At 33.2% G+C, this 27,125-nt stretch overlaps 1 protein-coding gene across 4 annotated transcripts in view; it reads right to left on the reverse strand.

The window, feature by feature from the left end:
- The window catches only part of DENND1B (DENN domain containing 1B), a 265,482-nt gene that overhangs the window by 117,259 nt on the left and 121,098 nt on the right, over positions 1-27,125 (reverse strand). For 3 of the 4 annotated variants that reach the window (XM_055319215.1, XM_055319213.1, XM_055319214.1), the window contains exons 6-10: positions 23,866-23,935; positions 12,516-12,596; positions 9,081-9,140; positions 7,812-7,865; positions 5,405-5,515 (exon numbers count right to left, since the gene is read on the reverse strand). In XM_055319215.1, the coding sequence (XP_055175190.1) occupies positions 5,405-5,515; positions 7,812-7,865; positions 9,081-9,140; positions 12,516-12,596; positions 23,866-23,935 (376 nt within the window). The remainder of the gene's footprint in view (positions 1-5,404; positions 5,516-7,811; positions 7,866-9,080; positions 9,141-12,515; positions 12,597-23,865; positions 23,936-27,125) is intronic. The other variant, XM_055319216.1, reaches the window with a different exon arrangement.

The raw sequence follows: 27,125 nt of genomic DNA on the forward strand, positions 1-27,125 counted from the left end.
CTATATTTAAGATTGAGAATCATGAACAGCACAAAACTCAGTCATTCCAGATAGGAAACACTGCAGTAAACCAAAATCTTCCAAGGTTGTTTGTGTGGAGATCTGAGTACTTGTAGGAACAAAATTCACAGAACCTAGTGATGGACAATATGCCCCTTAGATAATGACATAATTGATCTATTTTTTAAATTTTTTTAAATTTTATTTATTTACTCACAGAGAGAGAGGCAGAGAGACACAGAGAGGCAGGCAGAGGGAGAAGCAGACTCCCTCCCCACAGGAAGCCCAATGTGGGACTAGATCCTGATCCCAGGACTGGGACCACGCCCTGAGTCAAAGCTAAGCCACCCAGGTGTCCCAACATAATTGTTATGTTAAAAACTGATTTTTAAATTAAAAGTCAATAGTTTAATTTTAGAGGACAAATAGACTAAACCATAAAGCAGAAATATATGCTTGTTTCCGTGAAGAATAGAATACCAATCGCCACAAGACTTGGAAGATACAAGCAACTCCACTTTTCCTGTCTTAGAAGTTTCCTCTAACTGGGGATCCCTGGGTGGCGCAGCAGTTTAGCACCTGCCTTTGGCCCAGGGCGCGATCCTGGAGACCTGGGATCAAATCCCACATCGGGCTCCCGGTGCATGGAGCCTGCTTCTCCCTCTGCCTGTTTCTCTGCCTCTCTGTGTGTGTGTGTGTGTGACTATCATAAAATTAAAAAAAAAAAAAAAAGAAGTTTCCTCTAACTGATCTGCACATGTGTCCTTTAACAGAGCGTTAGAGGATGACCACAACAGGCCAACTTCCACACTCCAGTCACATTCATTTAGCACTGAAAGAAAATACAGTGTTCAGAAGAGCGGTATATGTGTCAAATAATACACTCGTAAGTAGAATTCTTATCTACAGTTTCAGCTGACATAATTGGTTGCTATGGGCTTTGGGAAGAATTTTTAAAAATCTAAAAATTGTTCCTAGACTATCTGTCCCTGAAAGGTCTTGATAACAATTTTTAACTGTACCATGCTGCTGCAGCTTTAAAAACACAAGGGGCAAAAACACACTTCAATAGTCTTAACTACAAGTAGACCTGGGTAATCTTTGTTCTCTAACCAACTGTTCAATTCTTAATCTCTAGCAAGATTCTCTGTACTTCAAGTTTCAGATTAAATGCTGATACAGGTGGTGCCATTAAGAGACAAATCAAGAATATGTAAAATCCAGATGGAGGGGTTAAAATCCTCCGGATTCCCCTTCAGTCTAAACCTATAAAATCTACATTTTAATAGCTGATTTTCCAGAGACCAGAAGATTTCTTTTTGCATATGCCCTTGATGGAATTAATGAGAGAAGGAGAGAAAAGCATATGCTTAAATGCCTGGGGGCAACTATAACAAAGGAAGAAATTACAGTTTATTAACACAATTCCAGCACTCATAGCATATTGCTTGCTCTAAATATTCCAGAAAGAACATGCACTATACAATCCAATCTCTGTAACTAATGTGCTTATAGACTTTAAAAGGGTGATATTTACCAGCTAAATATTGGTCAAAATAGTAGCTAACATTTAGACATCTGCTTTAAAGAGAAGCATCTCTTCCACCTGCTTCTACAGGCCACAAAGATACACTCTAGTTAACATATTACTGACAGGATGATGAGAAAGCTCCTGTCAGACGCTGGCCAGCCGGGTGTTTGAGACAAAATGCACAGCCCCAGCTGACTAGTTAAAGAAAGTCTGGTGAGGTACAATTATAGAGGCATATGACAAGACTTCATGCCTGACTGATTTGAGAACCAATGACATGACTTTAAACAGCAATCTCCTCTACCTCTGGTCACAAAACAGCAATAAGTCAACTGATACACTCTTGTAATATCATGATTTATTCCTTTGCTTTGAATACATGAGACTTTGGCATGATGTTCTGCAAGTCTACCAGAGATTCACTTGGGGCTTAAACATCTAGGGCCTGCCTACAGCATGTATAAAATCAGTATTCTTGTTCAGGATTACCAGGAACACTTCTGTGTGAACTTGGTAATGTATCAACAGAAAAAAACACTGAACTGTTTATGTCCCAACTGATTAAACTTAAATACAGAAAAATGTAATAATGGGTCCTAACAAAATGCCATACTTTAGTGGCCCTGGGGATGAGATAAATAGGTGATGGGCATTAAGCAGCACACTTGTGATGAGCACCGAGTGTTGTATGTAAGTGATGAATCACAAAATTCTACACCTGAAACTAGTATTACACTGTATGTTAACTAACTGGAATTTAAATAAAGATTTGAAAACAAATTTTAAAATACCACACTTTTATATGGACAGAAATTCATAATTTAAAATTTAAAACTTTTTAAATTTAAAAACATAGCACTATTCTCCATAGTTATGCTAACATATCTCAAAATTATTTTTTTATTTTAAAGTTTATCTCTATAAATCACAAATTATACAACAATACCTAAGGAAAGGGACCTTTATGCAATGTGATTGCTACCAGTGTATCATCACTAAAACAGCCAGGAAGCTATAAGGTTGACTAATATGATTTGAATAAAATATGTGTCGAAGAGTAACTCACACAAACAAAATTCCTAAAACCATAATCAAATTATAAATGTAAAGATATGTAAATTATAAATAAAATTATAAATGTAATGTTGCGTATGTTCTTCTAATAGTTAAAATTTTTACTGTAGATCTAAAACATGAAAAATGGGTAAATTTCTTGTATTAATACTAAATACAATATAGTCTTCATGATATATAAAATAAGAATGTAAAAAGCTTAAAAGCAAATCAGTCCATTAACAACTAACTATTCCTTCCTTGGTTGGTTCAGAGATTTCACTAAATTCTTCCTAAAAATAGCTTATTTCTAATTTATGCCATAGTCCTAGTCTTTGACCTTAAATGTTACTATGCATGGAATTTACAGCCGATATATATATATATGTGTGTGTGTGTGCATATATATGTAGATGTGTATATATATATATACACACACACACAAGATATATATCTATATCTATATCTTGAATTTTGCAAGATAAGATTCAAGTAAAACAGCCTTCCCCACATAAGAAGGGCAAGAAGATCATGAAAGCAAGCTTGAATTATGTTTTTTTTTATCAGTCCTACCATCCCAGGGAATGAACCAAAAAAAGCTGGTAACTGAGAGGTGACATCACCATCCAGTTTTCTTGAATTGCCGTAAATAATTGGCAGAAGTTTACCTCAACCCAAGAAACAACTCCCTGAATAACACCAAGCCTTTATTAAAATAATATTATTTAAAAAAATAATAATATTACTATTTAACTCAAATAAAGTTACGGGTAGGCATGTTAATTTTTACTCTAAACTGCAGATCTAGTCTATTATAAAATTATAGCTAATAATCATTGAATCATCATTGAATGCTATGCAGATACAATTCTAAGCACATCATATGTATATTATACATGTGTATATATAAATATATATATATTTATATAGCTATAAAGAGATCTCCTTAATCTCTACAACAACCCTATGAGATTAAGACTATATTACTCTCATTTTCCCAGTTTACCTGGGAAGAAACTGAGTCAAAGAGAGGTTACCCAGCTCTTAAGAGGTGATTATAAATTGCAATAAAGAGAACACCAATATTTTCAATAGTCATATACTCAGATTTATTTCAAATGTTTTTGCAAATAGGGAAGCTTATAATTCATTTGCATAACTCACTCCTGCACTTTATGCAGCTTTCCATGACCACTCTATATAAATTTAGACCTGCCCCTCACCTTTCATCCTGCATATACATTTACTTTATCACTTTTCCCTTGGCACTCACTATCAAAAGACATAACAGCTATTTCATTAATTTCTTTTTTTGTTTCATCAGTTCAATATAAACTTCAAGAGTGTTTGGACTTTGCTTACTGCTGAATCCTTAGTGCCTAGAAAGTGCCTCGCATATAGCAGATTTCATGATAAGAATTAGTTCCTAGGTGTCCGAGACAGTTTACACAATCTTTTTAATATTCAGGACAATACCCATATAGAAATATTACTTATACTCTTGAAAAAACATGTTTAAAAAATGAGGAAGAGAATGGGGAGAAGAATGGTTTTACTTCAATGGTAAATTAAAAATAGCAGAAAATATATATATATATAGCACCAAATGACTCAGATTAAATTTCTCAATATCATTTTAAGAAAATGCAAATTACCTGTGTCACTGACTTGTGCTTATTCTCTGATTATACTACACCATTTCTCCATTCTTACTCCTTTAAATGCATATAATGTGTTTTTCAATACATAAAATATATTATTTCAATCTTTTTGGATAAGTGGGGATATATTATAATTCAAAATCTCAAAATTTCATTTTTTCAAATGTTCACATTACCTCTCTCTAATTAGCTATTTGATCCCAGGGTGGCCATTTATCCTGTCTAAAAAATATGCTTCTCATTGATAAAGACTAAACAGATATCCTAGAGAACTCCTGAAACTGCTGCTAACATTCTAAAACTTCACAGAATGAGGTTTTCATTTCTACTATGGGAGAACAAAAAAAAAAATCTTCTTCTTATCGATAACCAAATTTGTAAAGAAGCAAATTCATGCAACATTACACTTTTAATAAGTACCTTGTATATTACTAAAAACTGTTTGTTTATATTAAAATTTTTAAGTAAAAAATATTAAAATTTTAATGCTTACAATAGAAAAAAGTTAGGAAAACTAGCAAAATACTTTTGAATATTTTTCTATAACCCAAGAAAACTCCTATTCTCATTGCCTTTACCACAGTAATGAAGACCTTCCAAAAGAATATTTCAATGAGTAGCATAAAACCTGTGATTTAAAAAAAGAATGCTACTTTGACTTTTAAGTTATTATCAGCCTGAAGAGCTCCTCCAAATCAGAACTATTATAGAAGCTACTCCCAAACCACTACTTGGCAACAAAGATGAATCTACCTATTACCAGGTTAGGATAGCAGCTATTATTATGGCCCCTTGATTTCTTTCAAGTAGCTCCAATGGAAAAAGCCACAAGTGAATAATAAAGATCTCATAATAGCTCTTAAGAATTCTTTATATGGTAGAAGGCACTAAAATGAACTCTGGAGAGTTAAAAAGAAAAAAAAAAACTCTCATCTCCTGATAAGAAAAAATAATTAACCTGACTTAATGCATCTGAGAAGGCCTTCTATAAATCAGACTTTTGTACTTCAAGAGCCAGATTAAAACCATATATCAAAAAAGTATGTAGATATTGTCTCATAAGTACACATAGAACATTTCTAAGTCTGCAGAGGTTCATAGGTCTTTTTGTGAAATGCTCAATACATTCTACTTAAAAGGAGAAGTGTGAAGTACTTACAGTGCTTAATTTGCTAGAGGTAATAATGATGCGCCTCTCATGTAACATGCTGGCATACAGTTGCAGCATATTATTCACATCCACAGCAACAAAATATTCTGTAAGATTTCTCTGTACAAGTGAAAAGTAAATGTGTAAGTTAGAGCTCATGGTGATTATGAAGGAAAATATTTTATACATTTACCAACAAGTCTTAAAGTTCAAAGGATGTTATTACTAAAAAAATTCATTAAAATAATTAAATGTAATACTATTCTGCTGCCACATGAAGCACATAACACTCTATTATTATTTGAAACATAATCCTACCCCAGGAACATGTTTCACGGAGGATAATCAGAGGATCACACATTTTCCACTGTTCCTCCCCAAGTATTTATAAACTGTTTTCTTGGGCCCCAACTATAGCCCTGCTGAATTGTAATCTTCAGAGTATGGCTCCAAGTATCTGTTTTTAAAAATAATGTATTACTGATATATATATATATATATCATACATACATATATACATCAGTAATATATTTATACACACACATACACTGAACTTTGAGAGCAGCTGTTCCAAAAATTACATTTGAGTCTTTTTATGTTTGCCGATCATTCAGTCAGCAACATTACTGTCTGACAGTATGTACTATGTACAAGGCACCCAAAGGATGAGATGAATTCATAAAGCAGATCCTTGTCCTTTATTAAGGAAAATCCCTTGTTTATATCAGATGTCAGATCTAATCTATGCTCCTATAACCAAATAAATTTTGGTGGTAGGCTAGTTAACTTCCTTGATTTAACATTGTCTTATTTTCCCCACATAAGAACAAAATTGGGATAAGCTACATAACTTGGACTTTTAGAACTTCTCCTTAACTTATTTTTAACTTTCTGTACTCAAACTCAAGCAAACCAGAAAATTATAAAATAATAAAGAGATTGAATAAGATGTGATAATAAACTAAAAAGTGTAATATCAAGTAGACTATGACCTAGGAGGTGAAAACTTTTAGTTGGGCAAGAAAACAAGAAATCCAATCGTTTCTTTGATTTCCAGAAGGGAGAAATTTTACCAGGACAAACGTAACAGCAGGACACAGAACCTGTAATATCAGTGAATGATGTTGAATTTAGTAGGGAGAAACTGATTTGCTGTTTTCTGTATCTGAAATCTACCTCACTTCCCAATTCAACTCTTCATATCTAAGATTAATGGCATTGAACCTTAGTATTTTCCCTGTAATTTCAAAGAAAAATAATTTCTAGATCGAAAAATATTTCTCAACACAGAATGCTGTGCTGATAGTCTATTTCAGGCCAACATTAAAAACTGCTTCATCTACTCTTTTCATAGGAGTTATCTGGACTCATCTGTACTAAAAATACCACTGACAGCCTTGGTTTAATATTGGAAAACTTACAATTGTTTCCCCAGGCTTCATTCACTCATAACACATGTACTTTTGGAAATGAAACACTTAATAAGTTTGAAAACATTCTGAAAGAACATTAGAGTTCTGAAAAAAATAAGTATTTCTAGAAATTTAGGATTGATGTTTCCTATTGAAATTTCCTATTGATGCTTCTTTCACTTTTTATTGAATTATTTCTACTAATTCATTGTATCTTTCCAAGGGAAGTTGAAAAGATTGCATAAGAGAAAATTTCCTTTTTACACAGCAACCAAAAGCCTATTTATCACTTTCACTTTCCATGTAAATTTTTCTACAGAATATTAACTTATAATACTGATTCAAACACTGAAACTATTTCTAGCATGGCTACAATTAGGACTCTAAATAAAATGCAAATTTTAGAAATTTTTATAATTTCTTATAGTACCTCTCAAGCCCTACAAAATATATATCACTTCAATTAAAATCAAGAAATCAAGTACAGGACATTAAGATTTTCACAGAATTATATAAGTAATCTAAAATGCTACAGTCAGTTCACTAAAGTAACTAAGTGTGTGAAAATATTTCCCATTGCCAGTATTCATCCCCCCACCAAGTAGAGTCCATCTGAGATATTTCCTCTAACTTATCCAGGAGAGCTCAGGACCTAATATATCATATATATATATGATACATGATACATATATGTTACATGATACATATGTATATCATATATACATATAAATATCTATGATCCTACTGAGCAACTTCAAGTGTTAGAAACAGTTTTTCTCATGCAATTTTCCTTACCTACAACCAGACATTAAGAAGGAAGTAAAGTAGGAGACACATCCAAAAGAAAAAGAGATAACACCATTACTCCTATTTCGTATTTCTAACAAAACAGATAATTAAAATGTATTCTATTTCTCTAAACAGAAATCTTCAGACATTGAGACCAAAATAAATAAAATTCATAATATGAGTAGCATAAAAAAATATAGAAAACAGAAACTTACACTCTCAGGAATTGTTGGGAGTCCAGTAACATCTGGAGCAATGAAGTAGGAATGCTAACAAAAAGAAATAAATCACATAAGAAAAGCAGAATGAAAATTTGGTCATATTACATATAATTTAAGAAAAAATATGAAAAGATATATCAATTAAATTAATAAGTACCAAGGATTAACATTCAGATTTGTGGAATTTGAGAGATTCCTAAATAAGACAGCAGGTTTATATATTGAACAATAACTTTCACATACAAACAGTTAAGTGTTGGTTAAAAATATTTAATTTTAAAACTGAAATAAGAATTCTGGAAAATAATTATTAAAACAAAAAAGTATATCACTGAAAGGTATGTATGTACATACGAACACATTGAGGGATACTGGTAAATAATGAAGTTTGCTTTCCCAAGAATATCTCAAGATCTATTAAGATTCCTCAGTTTCTATGGTAAGTCACAACAAAGTTCTCTGGTACATATCAGCTACTATATTATTTAGAAAGCAGCAATAGGCCATAATTTTAAATATTTAAAAGTTTTTTTAAAACATGATCTCAAAAGTTGACTCTCATACACCCACTAAACAAACAGTAATTAGATCCTATAACATTCAAAGCAACACAACAGTTCATAGATCTATTTATATAAAAAGCATATTGTGTATGTCTTCGTGTTCCCCCATAATGTTCCCAAATTTTACCACCCAGAATCAGCACAACTAAATCACCAGAATTGTTTTATTTTCTGTTCATATTAATCTCCAAAATTATTTTACTATCTTAATCACATAAGGACATATTTAATACTGTCATAATTAAAGACCAGAAAAGAAACATTCTAGCCAATATTGGGCACACCTAACTAGTCAGAACAGGCTAGTTAGCACAGTCATAATGCGTAATATTCCAGGGTAGAAAAACAATATGAGATAAATCACAAGGTCTCCTGAGACCTTGTGACAAAAAATGTGACAGAAATCTCTTGCTGTGAAGCACTTTCACATTACTACCACTGACAATGAAGAAATATGCATAGATTTGGTCTCTATTAACTGCTTTATTTGGAGGGGTTTTTTAATAGTACTGTATTTCATAAAATTATGCTCTAAAAGATAGTATAAACAGAAAATATACTCCGAATGATTAATTTTCTTAAAAGAGTCAAATTAACCATTTCCTAAAGGACTGGAGTGAATCTGAAAAACACAGTGAAAGAAGTAATTATTTTCTCAATTTAATAGTGATTTTTAGAAGCCAATGTCCTTTTAACTCACCGGTACTAGGAAGGGCTGATCTTTCAGAACTTGCTCACTGGCAATATATATCTCTTGGTTCTTATAATATATGAGAGAAAAAATGAATATTTTACTTTCATGGGGGAAGTTTACAGAATTTGCTGTGTATCTGAAACAAACCCACGTAGCCACATTATTCACTGAAAGTACCATTAATTATAAATGCTATGTTAAATGCTGTTTTGCCAATTTTATGCTAGAAAAATCTCAAAGAAAGTATTTTCATTCTGAAGAGAGTAGAAAATGCTGTGGATATTAATAATTTTGAAATAGAATTTCAAAATAAACATTTACATTAAATACTAACTTTTTATACAATCTCTGTGATATTCTTTTTTTTATTTTTTTTTATTTTTATTTATTTATGATAGTCACACAGAGAGAGAGAGAGAGGCAGAGACATAGGCAGAGGGAGAAGCAGGCTCCATGCACCGGGAGCCCGATGTGGGACTCGATCCCGGGTCTCCGGGATCGCGCCCTGGGCCAAAGGCAGGCGCTAAACCGCTGCGCCACCCAGGGTTCCCTCTCTGTGATATTCTTGTGGTTGCAATGTCAAGCCTTGAAAAAATCATGTTACAGCTTTCATGAAATATGAAATTATAAGGAAGTATAGTAACTTCCCAAGGCTTCTTACATTTTTCTATCACAAACTGTGCAAACAAAATTTTCTTTCTACTTTATGGAAGAACAAAAATTCCCAGGACAATCAATCTTAACTGGGCATCATAAAACTAAAACCCCTACGAGAAGCTGAAGACAAGTGCTTTTAATCCCAGCTCTGCCACTCATGAACAGCACAGCACTGGGCTCAGCACTATAGTAAACCATTGTTGAATCCAATGAAATTACTAAATGGACTTTAGTTGAATTTAAGACAATATTTTACCAATCAGCTGAATCTGCCAATTCTTTAGCTACTGTTTTGAGAAAAGGAATACAAAATTTGAAAGCTACCATAGTTATTGACTCAAAAGCTTATAAGAAGGCTTAAATTATAGAAATAACTGTCATACATGGAATAGAACACACTCAAATTCACTAAACAAGATTATTTCAGCTACAGTACAAAATATCTTCTCCATATGATAAAACTTCAATTCACTAACAACTGATATTAGGATAGCTTTTCATGGTATATCTAGATATATCATTTCATGTAATTCCCCAAACAACTTTCTCAAAAATACTCACTCAATTTCTCAAATGAAGAAAAAGAATCATCAAAAGATATTAACTTTTTGGCTTAACATCACACACTTAGTGACTGTGATTCAATAGCCAGCATTTTAAAAAAATATCTTATTCATTTGAGAGACAGAGAAAGCATGAGTAGAAGGGAGGGGCAGAGGGCGAGGGAGACTCCCCACTGAGCAGAGAGCCCAAAATGGGGCTCGATCCCAGGACCCTGGCATCATTACCTGAGCCAAAGGCAGATGCTTACCCATCTGAGCCACTCGGGTGCCCCCTCAATAGCCAGTATTTTTGAACAGTATTTTTGTAAGATATTTATTTACTCCAGAACAAATGATACTCCAATTTAAAGCCAACATGCATTTTTTACATCTCTCATTAATGCTCTACAATAGCTACCTCTATTATTTTAGCACGTATATTTCCCTTCACCTTTTAACAAAGTGTTAGAATCATTTTATAAATACAACTCCTTCAAAGAATGACATTTATTTTTGATAATCCAGAGCCTTTCTTTGTTCTTGATATTTTCCCTTGGCCTATTTCATTCCCACTAACCATAAACCTTGCACTTCTTTGGCTTCAATGACCCACAAATCTGAGTTTCTCCTTAACTGTTCCTTCCTCTAATTCTTTCATACAATCTGCTTTTGTCTTCTATACAATACATTTGGACAATGAGATGTTGGCCTCTGCTTTACTCTCTCTGTATTCCTTTAAATAGCTCAAGTATTCCTACAACTATTTCTGCTGATGACTACTACATTTGCGTTAAAAATTTCAGGTTATCCTTAGCTTTCCAGTCTACAATCTCCAAATGACTACTAAATATTTCCTCTTTGGTAGTGTGCAACAAAAGAGGGTGTAGATATACAGGTGCGGAGATCACAGGGAAAAAGAATACGCTGATAACCACACAGGAAAGTTTCACAAAGGTGGGAAGTGAGCTAGTTCTAGACTACAGATGGATATTCTACAAAGAGGCTTTAGTAAAAAAGTAAGGTGTACAAGTGAAAAAGCACAATGTTCATTCAAGAAGACGAACAGAACAATGTGACCAGAGTAGGAAATCAATTTAGGAAAAAAAAAAAGTGAAACAAAAATGAAAAGGTAGACTGAGGCTAACTAGTGTGTGTTCATGAAAGCCTGGTGGAAAGTTTGGACAAAATCTATAGAAAATGGGAGCTTTTAGGTTTCAGCAAGAAACTTTATATAGTTTAAGGAAATTTAATCTGACAGGCTTTTATAGAAAGGACTAGAGAGAAACTCTAGAGTAAGAACTATTTAAAGTGCTAAGCATCTGAACTAGGTTGCTGACAGAGAAAATAGAATACTGTCAGAGAATGCTATTATTGAGTAAAACTACAGGAAAAATTATGCAAAAATAAAGTTATTACCAAAGAATACAATGAAACTAATAATTTCTTTGTTGTGCAAAAAAGTAAAGACCTATGAATACGATTACATATACTTCAATTTACTTTTTCTTTCAATTTCTCTTACATCATCCTATACATTTTCTTTCTTATGTGTGGCACTGTTTATCATTCTGTTGGAAGAACTAAAATGAATATAAATAAATGCTAACATTTCATTTGGTATACTGAATATTAATGAAAATATCCACATTTGTGATCATTAACTTTGAATACCTACAAAATCTCCCAAAATACTAGTGTGCTTAGTAAAGTTTCAGTGGTAAATAATCTATACCACAACAGGCTTACTGTTTGATAAATATCAATCATATTTTCATTGGTTGGTGTTTATACTTGAAGATGGATTGCAGAATGGGGAAGAAGAAACTTTGTACCCAGAATTTTTATCATATGATTAGTTATATGCTATACCCTCAATTCTTTTTTTGTGTACTGTTTTCATTTTGTGAGAAGTATTGTGTGTGTGTGCGCACACATGTGTATGTGTATTTCCTTACTATGGATAGATTTCACCTGAAAGTCAGTGTTCCTCGTAAAATATTCTCACAGATGTGGCTACTTCTAGCATATAATAAAAAAAATCTGTGATTTAAGAACTCCCAAAAATTCACATCTACTATATGTTATGATAGTTAAAGCGTGGCAAAAAGTTACAATATCATCCTGTAGTGCTGTTATTACTGGCACTAAAGCTTCCCTGGTAGAAGAATCTCTTGATGGTGCATGTGTTCTTAAATGAGAATGTTCTATGACTCAAAAAAATCAATTAATAGCTAATACTTACCACACTCAAACTGACAGGAGTGTTTGCCTTTGGTACTGGGTGGCTATAGAGCGATTTGAGAGTTTCATTCAAATCATCTTCCTAGAGTAAAATTAAAAAGTACATTTTATAAATGAATTAGATACAAAGCAATATAATTAAAACTACTTGATAAATCATACGCTGTGCCTTTTTATATTAGACATGTTTCACACAACTGCTTACCACAAGCACATTTCAAAAAACTGAAATAGAAATATTGAAATTTAATAAGTATGGAAAAGATAATCAAATATCTTTATCCAGAAAGTAAAACAGCAATGTTTCTATTTAATATAAATCTATATTTGGCAAAACAATTATTATAAAATACACCGATGCTATCTATAGAGAAAATCACTTAAATCATTAAATCCAAGAACAATGGGATTGAATAAAAATAACAATACTTTTTATCAGATCACTGAATGCTTCCATTTTCCATTTTAATTTTAAAATCTTAAACCTCATTTTTAAGGGATACAATTTAGTATGATCATTGTACTAAGATACAATGTACAGGTTATTCTAAATAGCTCTTTTCTAAACAGCTACCAGCACACATGTGTATGTGTATTTCCTTATTATGGATAGATTTCACCTGAAAGTCAGTGTTCCTCGTAAAATATTCTCACAGATGTGGCTAATAATAAATGGGATTAAGTAAAATATATAACACATTTACTTCCTAGGATACGTATAGTAATAATGTACCTTGATAAGCACATTCACTTTTTCTGAATGATACATATAAACCCAGTTATAAATATATGAAGGTTGCTTTTTATATATATAATTTTTATTCTTTCTTAAAATATTTAGGTGGGGACAATATACCAAAGGAAATGGAAATTGCTCAAAAAAGGTAAATTTTAATTGTAAGGAACTTGGATATGAGACACATAACTTCTCACAATTTGTCTTATAACCTAACAAAATTTCATAACTCCAATTTCTATAAGTGTTTACACAGTGTGCATTCAAAACTGCCTACTTAGAATGTTCTTTAGAATGACTTAAAAGAAAAGAAAGAAAAGACCATATTTAACACTAAGAGTTTCTAAAAGTAAAGTATTCAAAATTTGGATGACTATTCAAATTAATGCTGGTTCCACGTGTATACTCGCAAAAACAAAGAACAAGAAATAACCACCACGTAGAATTCTGGTTTTGAATTTCCATTGCTATAATTAAATATTTTTATTTCCAGTTATTTTCCTAGGAAAATGACTGAATGCATAGCTTCAACATAAAATTGTTCAAATGTAAAATGACCTTCTAATGAATATCTCACAGAATTAAGTACATCAAGTGTAGCAGGGGAAATATTTACAGACATCCGCAAAAAATACCTGAACTTTTGACAAATACCAAAACTTTGCTATTATAATAATAAAATTTGATTGCCAGATTAGGAGATTGCTCACTAGAAGTATAAAAGGAGTATCTTAATTCATTAATGATACATTTAAATTCTATTAAATAAGAAGTATCTGTAGTAGTATCTGTGCTGAATTTAGGGTTTTGTTTTTTTTAAAGATATTTACTTTGAATCTCAAAAGATGATTGTCCTATCAGAAATCATGAGTGAATGACTTATAATCTTGAAAGATAACTATGTAGACTTATGTTCTGGAAAATTTGAGTAGTTCAAAATTATTGGATAATACATTATGTGTAACAAAAAAGGAGTAGATGAGCTAGGAAAGAATATCATAAACCAGATCATGGAGCTTCTTATACATCAGGCTGCATACAAGTTTAGATTTTATTCTAAGAGAAAAAGGAAGCTATGAGAAGACTATAAGCTGTGGAATGATATAATCAGGGTTCAGGAAGGAAGAACATTCTTAAAGATCCAAATACAGTGGCACTTAGAGCTATCAGTGTGTATGAAATGCCAATAAATGTGTAGAAAGAAGAGAAACTACGAATATAAAATAAGAACATCCAAGTTTTAGGTGTAGATAGGAGAAAAAAGTCACAAAAACGCTTAGAGTATAGCTAGAAACAAAGGAAAAAAAATTTAGGCCAACCCAGAAAAATACAACCTCAAGAGTAATGAAATATCAAATGAGAATTTATTTTTTTTAAATTTATTTATTTATTTATTTATTTATTTATTTATTTATGAGATAGAGAGCACATGCAAGCAGGTAGAGGGGTAGGGGACAAGAGAGGACAGGAGGGAAAGGGAGGAGGGGAGAGAATTTCAAGCAGACACCTCACTGAGCTTGGAACCCAACACAGAGCTCAATACCATGAGCTTCAGATCATGACCTGAACAGAAACTGAGAGTCAACACTTAACCAACTGAGCCACCCAAGTACACATCAACTGAGCCACCCAGGTACACATCAACTGAGAATTTAAACAGATAAGAAAAGGATGGAAAATATATCCTGATGTTAAAAATCAGGAAATAATAATAGGCAATAGTTAAAACTTTTTTAAAAACTTTTCTTTGGTGCAGCCCCAGTGGCTCAGCGGTTTAGCACCACCTTCAGCCCAGGGGTGATCCTGGAGACCCAGGATCGAGTCCCACATCGGGCTTCCTGCATGGAGCCTTCTTCTCCCTCTGCCTGTGTCTCTGCCTCTCTCTCTCTCTCTCTCTCATGAATAAATAAATAAAATCTTTAAAAAAAAATTTATTTGAATTAAATTACACCAAATGGCACAGCTCCTATCTTAGTAAATTAGTTCTTGCTCCAAACATCAAAGAATGACTAAGGGGAAAAGTTACAAATATCATCCTACAGAAGTTGATTAATTCAAAAGCACACTTGAGCATTCTCATCTTCATTTTTAAGAAAAAAAAGATAAGACCTAAATGTAAGAGCTAAAACTAAAATTCTTAGAAGAAAACATATAGGGAAAGCACCATGGCATTGAATTTGTAATTTCTTGACATGACACTGAAAGCACAAGCATCAAAAGAAAAAATGCATAATTGGACTTCATGAAAATTAAAAACTTTCATGAATCAAAGGACACAATCAACAAAGTAAAAAGGCAACCCATGAAATGGAAGAAAATATCTACAAATCATATATCTACTAAGGGATTAATATCTGAATACATAAAGAGCTCCTACTACTCAATAACAACAAAACATGCTTAAAAATGGGCAAAGACCTTGAGCAGACTTTTTTCCAATGAAGAAACTTAAATGACCAATGAGTACATGAAAATACATCACAAATCATTAAAGAAATGCAAATCAAAACCACAATGATATACCACTTCACACCCATTAGAATGGCTTTATAAAAACAAAACAAAGAGACATTTCAACAGGGCAGAATAAGATTCTGAATTCACCTTCTCCTATGGATACAGCAAATCCACAGCTACATATGCAATAATTCCCTCAGAAAAATACCTGAAAACTAGCCAAATAGCGCCTCCACAACAAAGGATAAAAGAACCACACTGAGAAATGTAGAAGAGGCAGAGACATGATCTCATCCAAAACCCCATCTAATATGTGGTGACCCACAAGTGGGAGAGATCTCAAGGAGTTTCTCTCTGATAAATAAGGGACTTATGGCACATATCAGGCACCTCAAGCCTTCAGACCTACATCAGAGAGATGAGCTCCCAAAATGTCTGGCTTTGAAAACCAACAGGACTTATATCCAGGAGAACAAAGAGTTGTAGGGAATGGAGATTCTACTCTTAAAGAACTTAGGCACAGACTCCCTTGCCTCAGGACCAAGCACAAAAGCAGCAGTATGTAAAGTACCTAGACCAACATGAAAAAGATTCATTTGCGAATCTTAAAGCATCTGCCAGAGGAGGAGGAGCTTATTCAAACTCTCTCTGGGACAGAGAGGCACTTGTGGGTGTCACTTCTTCTCCCTCTACCTTTCTAGTGCCAGCAGGCACTCCTGCCTCTACACCATCCTTACAGCCCCATCAGAGGCAGTGGGAAAGCACAGCCTACACAGGGAATGCCGCTTGAGCACTTGGCTCTGGTGGCCATGGAAAATTATGTTTTCTGGGCCCCACAGGTCTGAAATAATAGAAGAGACAGTTCTTGACAGGATACTACCCTCAGGGCACTGCACAAACAGCAGAAGGAAACACACTCCGAGTCTTCTTATTTACTTATACTGGAGCTTCAACTGAGTGGCACACTGCAGAACTACCACACATCTAGAGGCTACTGAAGTACGCTCAGTGAACACAGACCAGGGGATATCATTTTTGCACTCTCCCCTGGCCTTGCAGTAGCTCACTGGTACCTCCTAGAAAGTTCATACACTTGTATGAAGCCACACTTTTTGCCATTGTCACCAAAAGTACTCCTCCAGATTGACTGGAATGAAGACCAGCAGTCTTTCTGACTGCTGTCCTGCAAAACTGTACATTTACATACCTTTAAAAAGCTGCTGCCTTAGGGTTTAGCTTCCAAGCAACCTAAATAGATCCTTCCCTCTGGAACATTTAGAGGACAGAGCACTATCTCAACAGCTATTAATAATAAATCAAGCTGCTTAGACAATCACAAAGGTTCAAGAGATAACCAAGAGCTAGGGCAAGGTTAAATGATAGGGTCATCTACACAAGGTCATTCTTTAAAGAATGAGAGAGAGAGCTGTTTTATCTAATGCACCGAAACTAACATAGAAAGCCAACCAAAATGAGGCAACAAGACTATATTCCAAATGAAAGAATAAGACAAAATTCCAGGAAAAAAAAAACCTAAAAGAAGTAGAGATAAGTAATTGATCTGATAAAGAGTGCAAAGTAATGGTCATAAAGATAGTCACTGAAATTGGTAGAAGACTGGATAAATACAATGAGAACTTCAAAAAGAGAGAAAATATAAGAAAGTACCAAATAGAAGTCACAGAACACTAACTAAACTAAAAAATACACTGGAAGGGTTCAACAGCAGACCAGAATCAGTGATCTGGAAGACAGGGCAGTGGAACTCACCCAAACAAATCAGTAAAACAAACAAAAAAAAAAAATTTTAAAAAGTAGAGATACTTTAACGGATCTGTGGACAATACCAAGCAGAACATCCATATTATAGAGGTCCAAGAAAGACAAAAGGGGACAGAAAACTTATTTGAAAAAAATAACAGCTGAAAATGTCCCTAATCTGAGAAAAAAAAAAAAAACAGAATTCCAGACCCAGGAAGCCGAGACTTCCAAACAAGATGAACCTAAAGAGACACATGCCAAAAAAAACCATAATTAAAACATCAAAACTTGGAGAATCTTTAAAGCAGCAAGAGAAAAACAACTTGTTACAAAGGAACCCCCATAATGCTATCAGCAGATTTATCAGCAGAAACTTTCCAGGCCAGAAGAGAATGGCATGACACACTCAAAGTGCTGAGGAAAAACAAACTTCCAACCAAGAATACTTTACCTGGCAAGGTTATCACTCAAAATTGAAATAGAGGTAAAGAGCTTTCCAGCCAAATAAAAGCTAAAGAAATTTATCACCACTAAACTGCCCTACTAAAAATGTTGAAGAGATTTCTCGAAGCTGAAAAGAAAGGGTAATAATTATTAAGAAAATATATGAGAATAAAAATCTCATTGGTAAATACATGGTAAAGGTAGTAGATTAAAGACTTATAAAGCTAGTATGAAGGTTAAATGGCAACAAAAGTGAAAATAACTATAGCGACAATAATTACTTAAGGGATATACAAGGTAAAAAGATTTAAATTTGACATCAAAAACAAAATGATGGGTGCCTGGGTGGCTTAGTTGGTTAAGTGTGTGACTCTTGATTTTGGCTCAGGTCATAATCTCAGGGTAATGAGATCAAGCCCTGCATCAGGGCTCCATGTACACCGGAGCCTGCTTACAATTCTCTTTCTCTCTCTCTCTCTCTCTGCCCCTTCCCCAGCTCCCATGTGTGCACTCTCTCTCTCACTAAAAAAGTAAAAAATAAAACATGTTTTTATGGGGAAGCGGGTCAAAATGTAGTTTTAAAATGCATTCAAATTTAAGTTGCAATCAATTTAAAATACACTATTACATATATAAGCTATTATATGTAAGCCTCATGGTAACCACAAAGCAAAACTTTATAATAGATTCACAAAGGAAAATGAAAAAAGAATCGAAGTATACAGCTATACAAATCTACCAAACCAAGAAGAAAACGAGAGAAGACTGAAACAGAGAACTACAAAATAACCAGAAAATAAACAAAACAGCAATAAGTACATAGTAGATATAATTACTTTAAATGTAAATGGTCTAAATTCTCCAGTCAAAAAATACAAAGTAGCTAAATAATTTTTTTAAAGGCCATCTATATGCTGTCTACAAGAAACTCATATCCTATGCAAGAATATAGAGACTGGAAGTGAAGGAACAGAAAAAGATATTTCATGCAAAAGGAAACCAAAAGAAAGTGTGGCAGCTATACTTGTATCGGACAAAATAAGCTTTGAAACAAAGAACATAATAAAAAACGAAGATGGGCATTACATAAAGACTAAGGTGTCAATCCAGCAAGAAGATATAACATTTGTAAAGGGAAAAATTGACAGGAATAATAACAGGAGACATTAATATCCCAGTTACATAAAAGAATAGATCATCCCAACAGGAGATCAATAAGGAAACACTGGCCTTAAGAGGCACATTACACCAGATAGACTATCATATAAAGAACATTTCATCCCCAAAACAGCAAAAGACATATTTTTTTCAAATGTACATGAAACAATCTCCAGGATATATCATCTGTTAGTCTATAAACAAGTCTCAATACATTCAAGAAAATGGAAATCACATCAAATATCTTTTCCATCCAAAATGGTATGAAACTAGATGTCAATTACAAGAAAACTGGAAAAATTACAAATATATGGAGATTAAACAACATACTACTGAATGACCAATGGCTCAATGAAGAAATCAAGAAATTAAAAAATACTTTGAGACAAATGAAAATATAACACACCAAAATAGTTCTAAAGTTTATAGATATATAAACCTACCACATGAAAAATGAAAAATATCAAGTACACAAACTAACTTTGTATGTAAAAAAAAATTTAAAGCCTAAAAAAGAAAAATGAAGCCCTAATTTAGTAGAAGGTAGGAAATAATAAACATCAGAGCACAAAATTAAAAATGGGATAAAAATGCAATAGAAGGGATCCCTGGGTGGCGCAGCGGTTTAGCGCCTGCCTTTGGCCCAGGGCGCGATCCTGGAGACCCGGGATCGAGTCCCTTGTTGGGCTCCCGGTGCATGGAGCCTGCTTCTCCCTCTGCCTGTGTCTCTGCCTCTCTCTCTCTCTCTCTCTCTCTGTGACTATCATAAATAAATAAAAAAATGCAATAGAAAAGACCACTGAAATTAAGAGTTGGTTCTTTAAAAATAGAAACAAAAAACTGATAAAATTTTTAGTTAGATACACAAGGATAAAAAGAAAGAGTTCTCAAATAAATAAAATCAAAAATAAAAGACACAACTGACACCAAAGGAATATATAAATTATAAGAGACTATCAAAAATAATTTTATGTTAACAAATTCAACAACTTAGAACAAATGGATAAATTCCTATAGATTTATAGTATTTCGAGACTGATCATGAAGAAACAGAAAATCTAAATAGGCTAATTACTAATAAGGTGACTGAACCAGTAATCAAAAAACTCCCAACAAACAAAAGCCCAAGACTAGATGGTTGCACATGTGAATTCTATCAAACATTCAAAGAGGATTTAATATCAATCCTCCTTGAATTCTCTAAATAACTGAAAAGGTGGGAATGCTCCCAAACTAATTTTATGAGGTTAACATTACCCCCATACCAACACCAGACAAAAACCACAAAACTACAAGCCAATATCCCTGATAAACAGAGATGCAAAAATCCACAACAAAATATAAGCAAATCAAATTCAACAGTTCATTAAAAGGACTCTCCACCATAATCAATGGGACTTATTCTAGGGAATGCAAAGATGGTTTAATATCTGCAAATCAATCAATGTGATATACCACATTGACAAAGTAAAAGATAAAAATCATATGATCATCTCCATAGATGCAGAAAAAGCATCTGACAAAATTCAACATCCATTTATAACTAAAACTATCAACAAAGTGGGTATAGACAGAATGTACCTCAAAATAATGAAGGCCATATACGACAAGTCCACAGTTAATATCATATTCAACAATAAAGCTGATCAGGACTAAAACAAGTATGTCCATTCTCACCACTTTTACTCAAAATAGTATTCAAAGCCCTAGCCAGAATAAGTAGACAGGAAAAAAATAAGAGGCATCCAAGTTGGAAAGGAGTAAGTAAAACTGTCACTAATGTAAATGACATGATCTTATAGAGAGAAAACTCCAAAGATTCCACAAAAAACAAAAACACCAAACCTGTTAGAACTGATAAATTCAGCAAAGTTTCAGGATACAAAATCAAGAGGCAAAAATCTGTTTTTTTGTGTGTTTCTATATAATGAACTATCAGAAAATCAAGAAAACAATCCTATTTAAAACCGTATCAAAAAGAATAAAATAGCTAGGAAAAAATACCTAGGTATATATTAAAAACTATTAGATAATGATGAAAGAAATTGAAGAAGATACAGTAAGTGGACAGATAATCTGGTCTTGTAGATTAAGAGACCACTGTTAAAATATCCGTTTTATTCCAAGAAATCTACAGATTCAATATAATCCCTATCAAAGTTCTAATGTCATTCTTCACAGAATTAGAACAAACAACTCTAAAATGTATACAGAACATAAGATATGCTATGTACTCAAAAGAATCTTGAAAAAGAACAACAAAGCTAACAGTATCATGCTCACGATTTCAAACTATATTACCATGATATAGTAACAATAACAGTAACAGTATGCTACTGGCACAAAAACAATGACACAAAAATCAATGGAATAGAACAGAGAACCCAAACATACATGGTCAATTAATTTATGACAAAAGAAGCAAGAATATGGTTTATCCTTTATGAACATTCTCTTTAATAAATGGTGTTGGGAAAACTAGACAGTCATAGGCAAAAGAATGAAACTAGACCTCTATCTTATACTATACACAAAAGTTAAGTCAAAATGGGTTAAAGAGGGGATCCCTGGGTGGCCAGCGGTTTAGTGCCTGCCTTTGGCTCAGGGCATGATTCTGTAGTCCCGGGATCGAGTCCCACATCAGGCTCCCTGCTTCTCCTTCTGCTTGTGTCTCTGCCTCTCTCTCTGTGTTTCCCATGAATAAATAAAATCTTAAAAAAATTAAATGTAAGAGCAGAAACTATAAAACTCCTAAAAGAAAACATCTTAGCAGTAAGCTCTTTGACACTGGCCTTAGAGATACTTTTTGAATCTGATTTCAGAGTCAAGGGCAACAAAAAAGAAAAGAAAGGAAGAGAGAAAGAAAGAGAAAATGAGACTATATCAAACTAAAAAGCATAGCAAAGAAAACTATCAACAAAATTAAAAGGTAATATACTGCATAGAAGATACCTGCAAACCATGTAGACAATAAGGGTTGAATATCCAAAATGCATAAAGAACTCATACAACTCAATAACAACAACAACAAAAAAAAAAACAATGATTTCAAAATGGGCTGAAGATCTGAATAGACATTTTTCCAAAGAACAAAGACAGATCACCATTAAGCACATGAGAAGATTCTCAACACCACTAATCATCAGGAAAACACAAATCAAAAGCACAATGAGTTATCACCTCACACCTGTCATAATGGTTATAACAAAAAGGTTAAGAAGTAACAAGTATAGGCAAGGATGTGGAAAAAAGATGTGTACCCTTGTACACTACTGCTAGAAGTGCAAACTGGTGCAGCCTCTATGGAAGAGTTTGGAGGTTCCTCAAAAAATCAAAACTAGAACCGCCATGTGATCCAGTAGTATTTATCTGAAGAATACAAGAACACTAATTTGAAAAGATATATGCACCCTTCTGTCCACTGCAGCATTATTCACAAGAGCCGAAATATGGAAACAACATAAGTATCCATCACTAGATGAATGGATAAAGAGGTAGTGTACACAATGGAATACTACTCAGCCATAAAAATGAACAAAAATATCTCCATTTGTGACAATACAAATGGACCCTGAGGGCACTTACGCTAAGTGAAATAAGTCAGAGAAGGACAAATACCATATGATTTGACTTATGTGTGGAATCTAAAAACCAAGGCAAATAGAAAAGACAAAACAAAATAAAACTCATGGATACAGAGAACAGATTAGATTGATGGTTGGAGGGTAAAGGGTTGGGGGATAGGTGAAATGAGTGAAACAATCAAGAGGCACAAACCTGACTTAAAAAATAAGTAAGTCAAGGGCCTATAATGTATAGCATGGTGACTAAAGTCAATAATATTGTATTGCAAATTTGAAAGACGTTAAGAAAGTAAATCTTAAAAGTTCCTATCACACACACAAAAAAAATCTTTAACTTTGTAGAATTGGTAATGACAGATGGTAACTAGAGTTACTGTAATAATATTTCACAATGTATACAAATGTCAAATCATTATGCTGTACACCTGAAATTAATATACTGTATATAAATAATACTTCAATAAAGCAAAAACAAAACAGAAAATAGCAGGTGTTGGGGAGGATGTAGGGAAATTGGAAACTTGTGCATTGCTGCTGGGAATGCAGAATGGTGACACCATGTGAAAAATATTATGACAGTCCTTCAAAGAGTTAAGCATAAAATTACCGTAATATTCAGCAACCCACTTCTGGATATATACTCAAAAGAACTGAATACAGCAACTCAAACAGATATTTGTACACCCGTGTTCCTAATAACACTGCTTACAACAGTCAAAAGGTTGAAGCAACCTAACTGTTCATCTATAGATGACAAGATCAACAAAATGCGGTGTGTACATAAAATGAAATTGTATTCAGCAATTCCTTTCCTCAAAAAGGAAAGAAATTCTGACACATGGATGAACCTTTTTTTTTTTTTTAACATGGATGAACCTTGAAAGCATGCTAAGGGAAATAATCCAGTCACAGAAGAACAGATATTATACAGTTCTACTTACATGAGGTGCATAGGCAAATTCAAGTAGGCAGAAAATACAATGATTGTCAGGGATCAAGGGAGGAGAAAGGAAAATTATTGTTCAATGGGGCACAGAGTTTCAATTTGGGAAGACAGAAAAGTTCTAGAGATGATGATGCCAATGGCTGCACAGAATGTGAATGTGCTTAATGACGTAGAACTGTACACTTCAAGATAGTTAAAGTGGTAAATTTTATGTTGCATGTATTTTACAACATTAGAAAAAATTTAGGGGAAAAACATAGCTTACCAGTTCCTTAGCCAAGTAATCTGCCAGAGTATTTAGAAGCTTGTAATATACTTCAAACCATGGCAGGTAACTGTAAAAAAACAAAACAAAAACACTTGAAAAAATGTATATACATATACTATTTAGAATCAACACATATATTATTTAGAATCAAGAAAAGAGATAACAAACATTAAATTTGTTTTATTTCAAACAGCTTAATCCTGGAGGGCAGAAAAGAACTATGTCCATGTTCTCCTTACTGTTACAGTAAAATTTTATTATTATCTATTAATACTTTTCACAAAATAGTAACGATCCAAAGTTCTATTATAAAATTTATTCATTACACACTTCTATTTTATATCTGTAGTAAAATTACATAATCCTATATCATGGTATACATAGTATGAGTGCACCATAAGCACTCAGAGAATAAAAGTTAACCACTGTAATAAAATATAATACAAAATAAAAACTAATTTTAAAGTGCTTTCATTTTAAAACTAATTTTCAAATGTCTTTATAGACATAATTATTTATTATGATTACTAAAGCCACTATATAATACAATAGAATTATGTGCCTAGTCAATTATTTTGAAACTGATGTTCAAGTAGGATAATAAATTTCAAAGTAAACATTAATATAAATAACAGTCTATTTTAAAGTTGTAAAAACCTTTAAATATCAAAAATACATATAATTGAAAATTCATTTTGATTCACTTTACTAGATACAAATATAACTAATTTTTATGTAAGCAAAATAGAATTGTCCAAAATTCAATTATACACAAAATATCTGTACTCCTTATTACAAATTAAGATATTAGTACATTTAAAATCTATTCAAAGGTTAATTGTTCATTAAAATGCATGCTCTTCACATAGAAGTATATAGTAAACCATAGAAACACCAGTGTATTAAGTATCAAGTAACAAAAACTTTTTTTTTTAAATTACTACGTAAGACTACTTTCTAGAAGAGAACAGTTTGATGTTTTTACTATATAACTGTACCCTGACAAGAGTACATGTATCTAAATTAAAATTTTTCATTTAAAAATCAATGAATAGAGCTTAGAAAACAACATTCTATCTGCATTTTTTCATATAATGTCTGATTTATTAATGGCTATGAATGATGCTTTTTGATTCAAGAGTAACCTAAAGTTACAACAGAAGAGCAGTGAGGTATAATCTGTTTATTCAGTAGAACTGTTATAGAGTTCTTTAAAATAATAATAATTACTATTAATGATAATAAAAGGTGATATAAAAGATGGCTATGATATTTTAAACTACTAACTTCTGGTTAAATCTACTATATTGAAGACACACATTTATCTCTGTGCTGTTTGGAAATGACACTAAAACGATAGTAAGTGAATAAAAAGGGTATAAATTAATAAGGACAAGAGAAATGAAGAAAAAAGCAAACAGAGAGCAACACAGTTGAAAGGTTTAGTAAAGATGAAATGGAAACAAAGAATGATACCTGACTTAGGTGGCAATAAAAGAGAAAATGACCAGTAGCAGGAATATTTGTACCCCACTCCTCAGGATCCTGAAACACTGGTCTGGGAATCTAAAAACCCTCAGAGGGGGATCCCTGGGTGGCGTAGCAGTTTGGCGCCTGCCTTTGGCCCAGGGCGCGATCCTGGAGACCCGGGATCGAATCCCATGTCGGGCTCCCGGTGCGTGGAGCCTGCTTCTCCCTCTGCCTGTGTCTCTGCCTCTCTCTCTCTCTCTCTCTCTGTGTGACTATCATAAATAAATAAAAATTTTAAAAAATAAAAAATATTAAAAAAAACCCTCAGAGGTCCCATTTTCTAGGAATGAAATCCACCACTGTACATACAAAGTTTCTAATCCAGTTTGGTACCTCTATCTTAAATATAAATGAAGGGCTCAACCACTAGATATTAGAGAAAATATATACAGACATGAATACAAACATAAAAGGAACTACAAGTAAACACACAATACAAGCAGCAGATGAGAACTCTAAAAAGTTATCATTAATATTCTTAAGAGCTTAATATAGAAAAAGATGCTACTAGACAAGATGAAATCTAAAAAAAAGAGATGAAAAAAATTCTGGACAAGAAAGAACTTTTAGACATTCAAAATATAAAAGTTGAAAAAAAATTAATATCAATAGAAAGATTAGAAATTAAATCAAGAATATCTCCTAGCAACTAAAGAGAATGTTCTTCTACTAAAGCACACTACACTTCCTTGGACAGAGTGCCATTTCTTTCACATATGCAAGCATTTCATATTCATATTTCAACTCTTTTTTTTAATTTATTTTTTATTTATTTATGATAGTCACACACAGAGAGAGAGAGAGAGGCAGAGACACAGGCAGAGGGAGAAGCAGGCTCCATGCACTGGGAGCCCGACGTGGGGTTCGATCCCGGGTCTCCAGGATCGCGCCCCAGGCCAAAGGCAGGCGCCAAACCGCTGCGCCACCCAGGGATCCCTCATATTTCAACTCTTAATGGCCTGAAGAAAGTGTTGTTTCAGGAAAATTTCAGTATGTCATGTAGTTCAAATCTGTATGTTCACATTAAGAGGAGACCTAATCTATTCAATGAGCATGCTGATCTGTTTCTGTCTTGTTCTCAAAAATGTCTAAATAAAGCAAAATTTATTGATTTTAGATAGTTGCACGTCTACCTGTTAATTCTTACACTGTCATTACTACCTTACTCAAATAATGTGAAACTTTTTTGACCTTAATTCTTCCTTCCTGGACCACTATAAAAATAAAAATTACAGTAAATATCTGATAATTCTAAGTTACTACAAAGTGAGATAATCTTTTTCTACACGAGAATTCTTTTTGCCTTGAATGCTTCTCTTTTTTTTTTTAACTTCTTAATTCCGGTTAGTTAGCATACAGTGTTATATTAGCTTCAGGTGTACAATACAGTAAGTGAAGAGTTCCATACATCACCTGGTGTCATCACAACAAATAAATTCCTTAATCCCCATCGCCAATTTAACCCAACTACCCGCCACTCTCCCCTATGGTAACATCAGATTGTTCTTTATAATTAAGAGTCTGTTTCTTGCTTTGTTTATCTCTCCCTCTATTTTTCCCCTTGTTTTGTTTCTTAAATTCCACATATGAGTGAAACCATATGGTATTTGTCTTTGACTTATTTCACTTAGCATTATACTCTCTAGGTCCATCCATGTCATTGTAAATGGAAAGAGTTCATACTTTTTATGGCTGAATAATGCTCCATTATTTATTTATATATATAA

The sequence above is a fragment of the Nyctereutes procyonoides genome, unplaced genomic scaffold (genome assembly GCF_905146905.1).
Source record: "Nyctereutes procyonoides isolate TBG_1078 unplaced genomic scaffold, NYPRO_anot_genome, whole genome shotgun sequence".
Classification (NCBI taxonomy): Eukaryota; Metazoa; Chordata; class Mammalia; order Carnivora; family Canidae; genus Nyctereutes; species Nyctereutes procyonoides.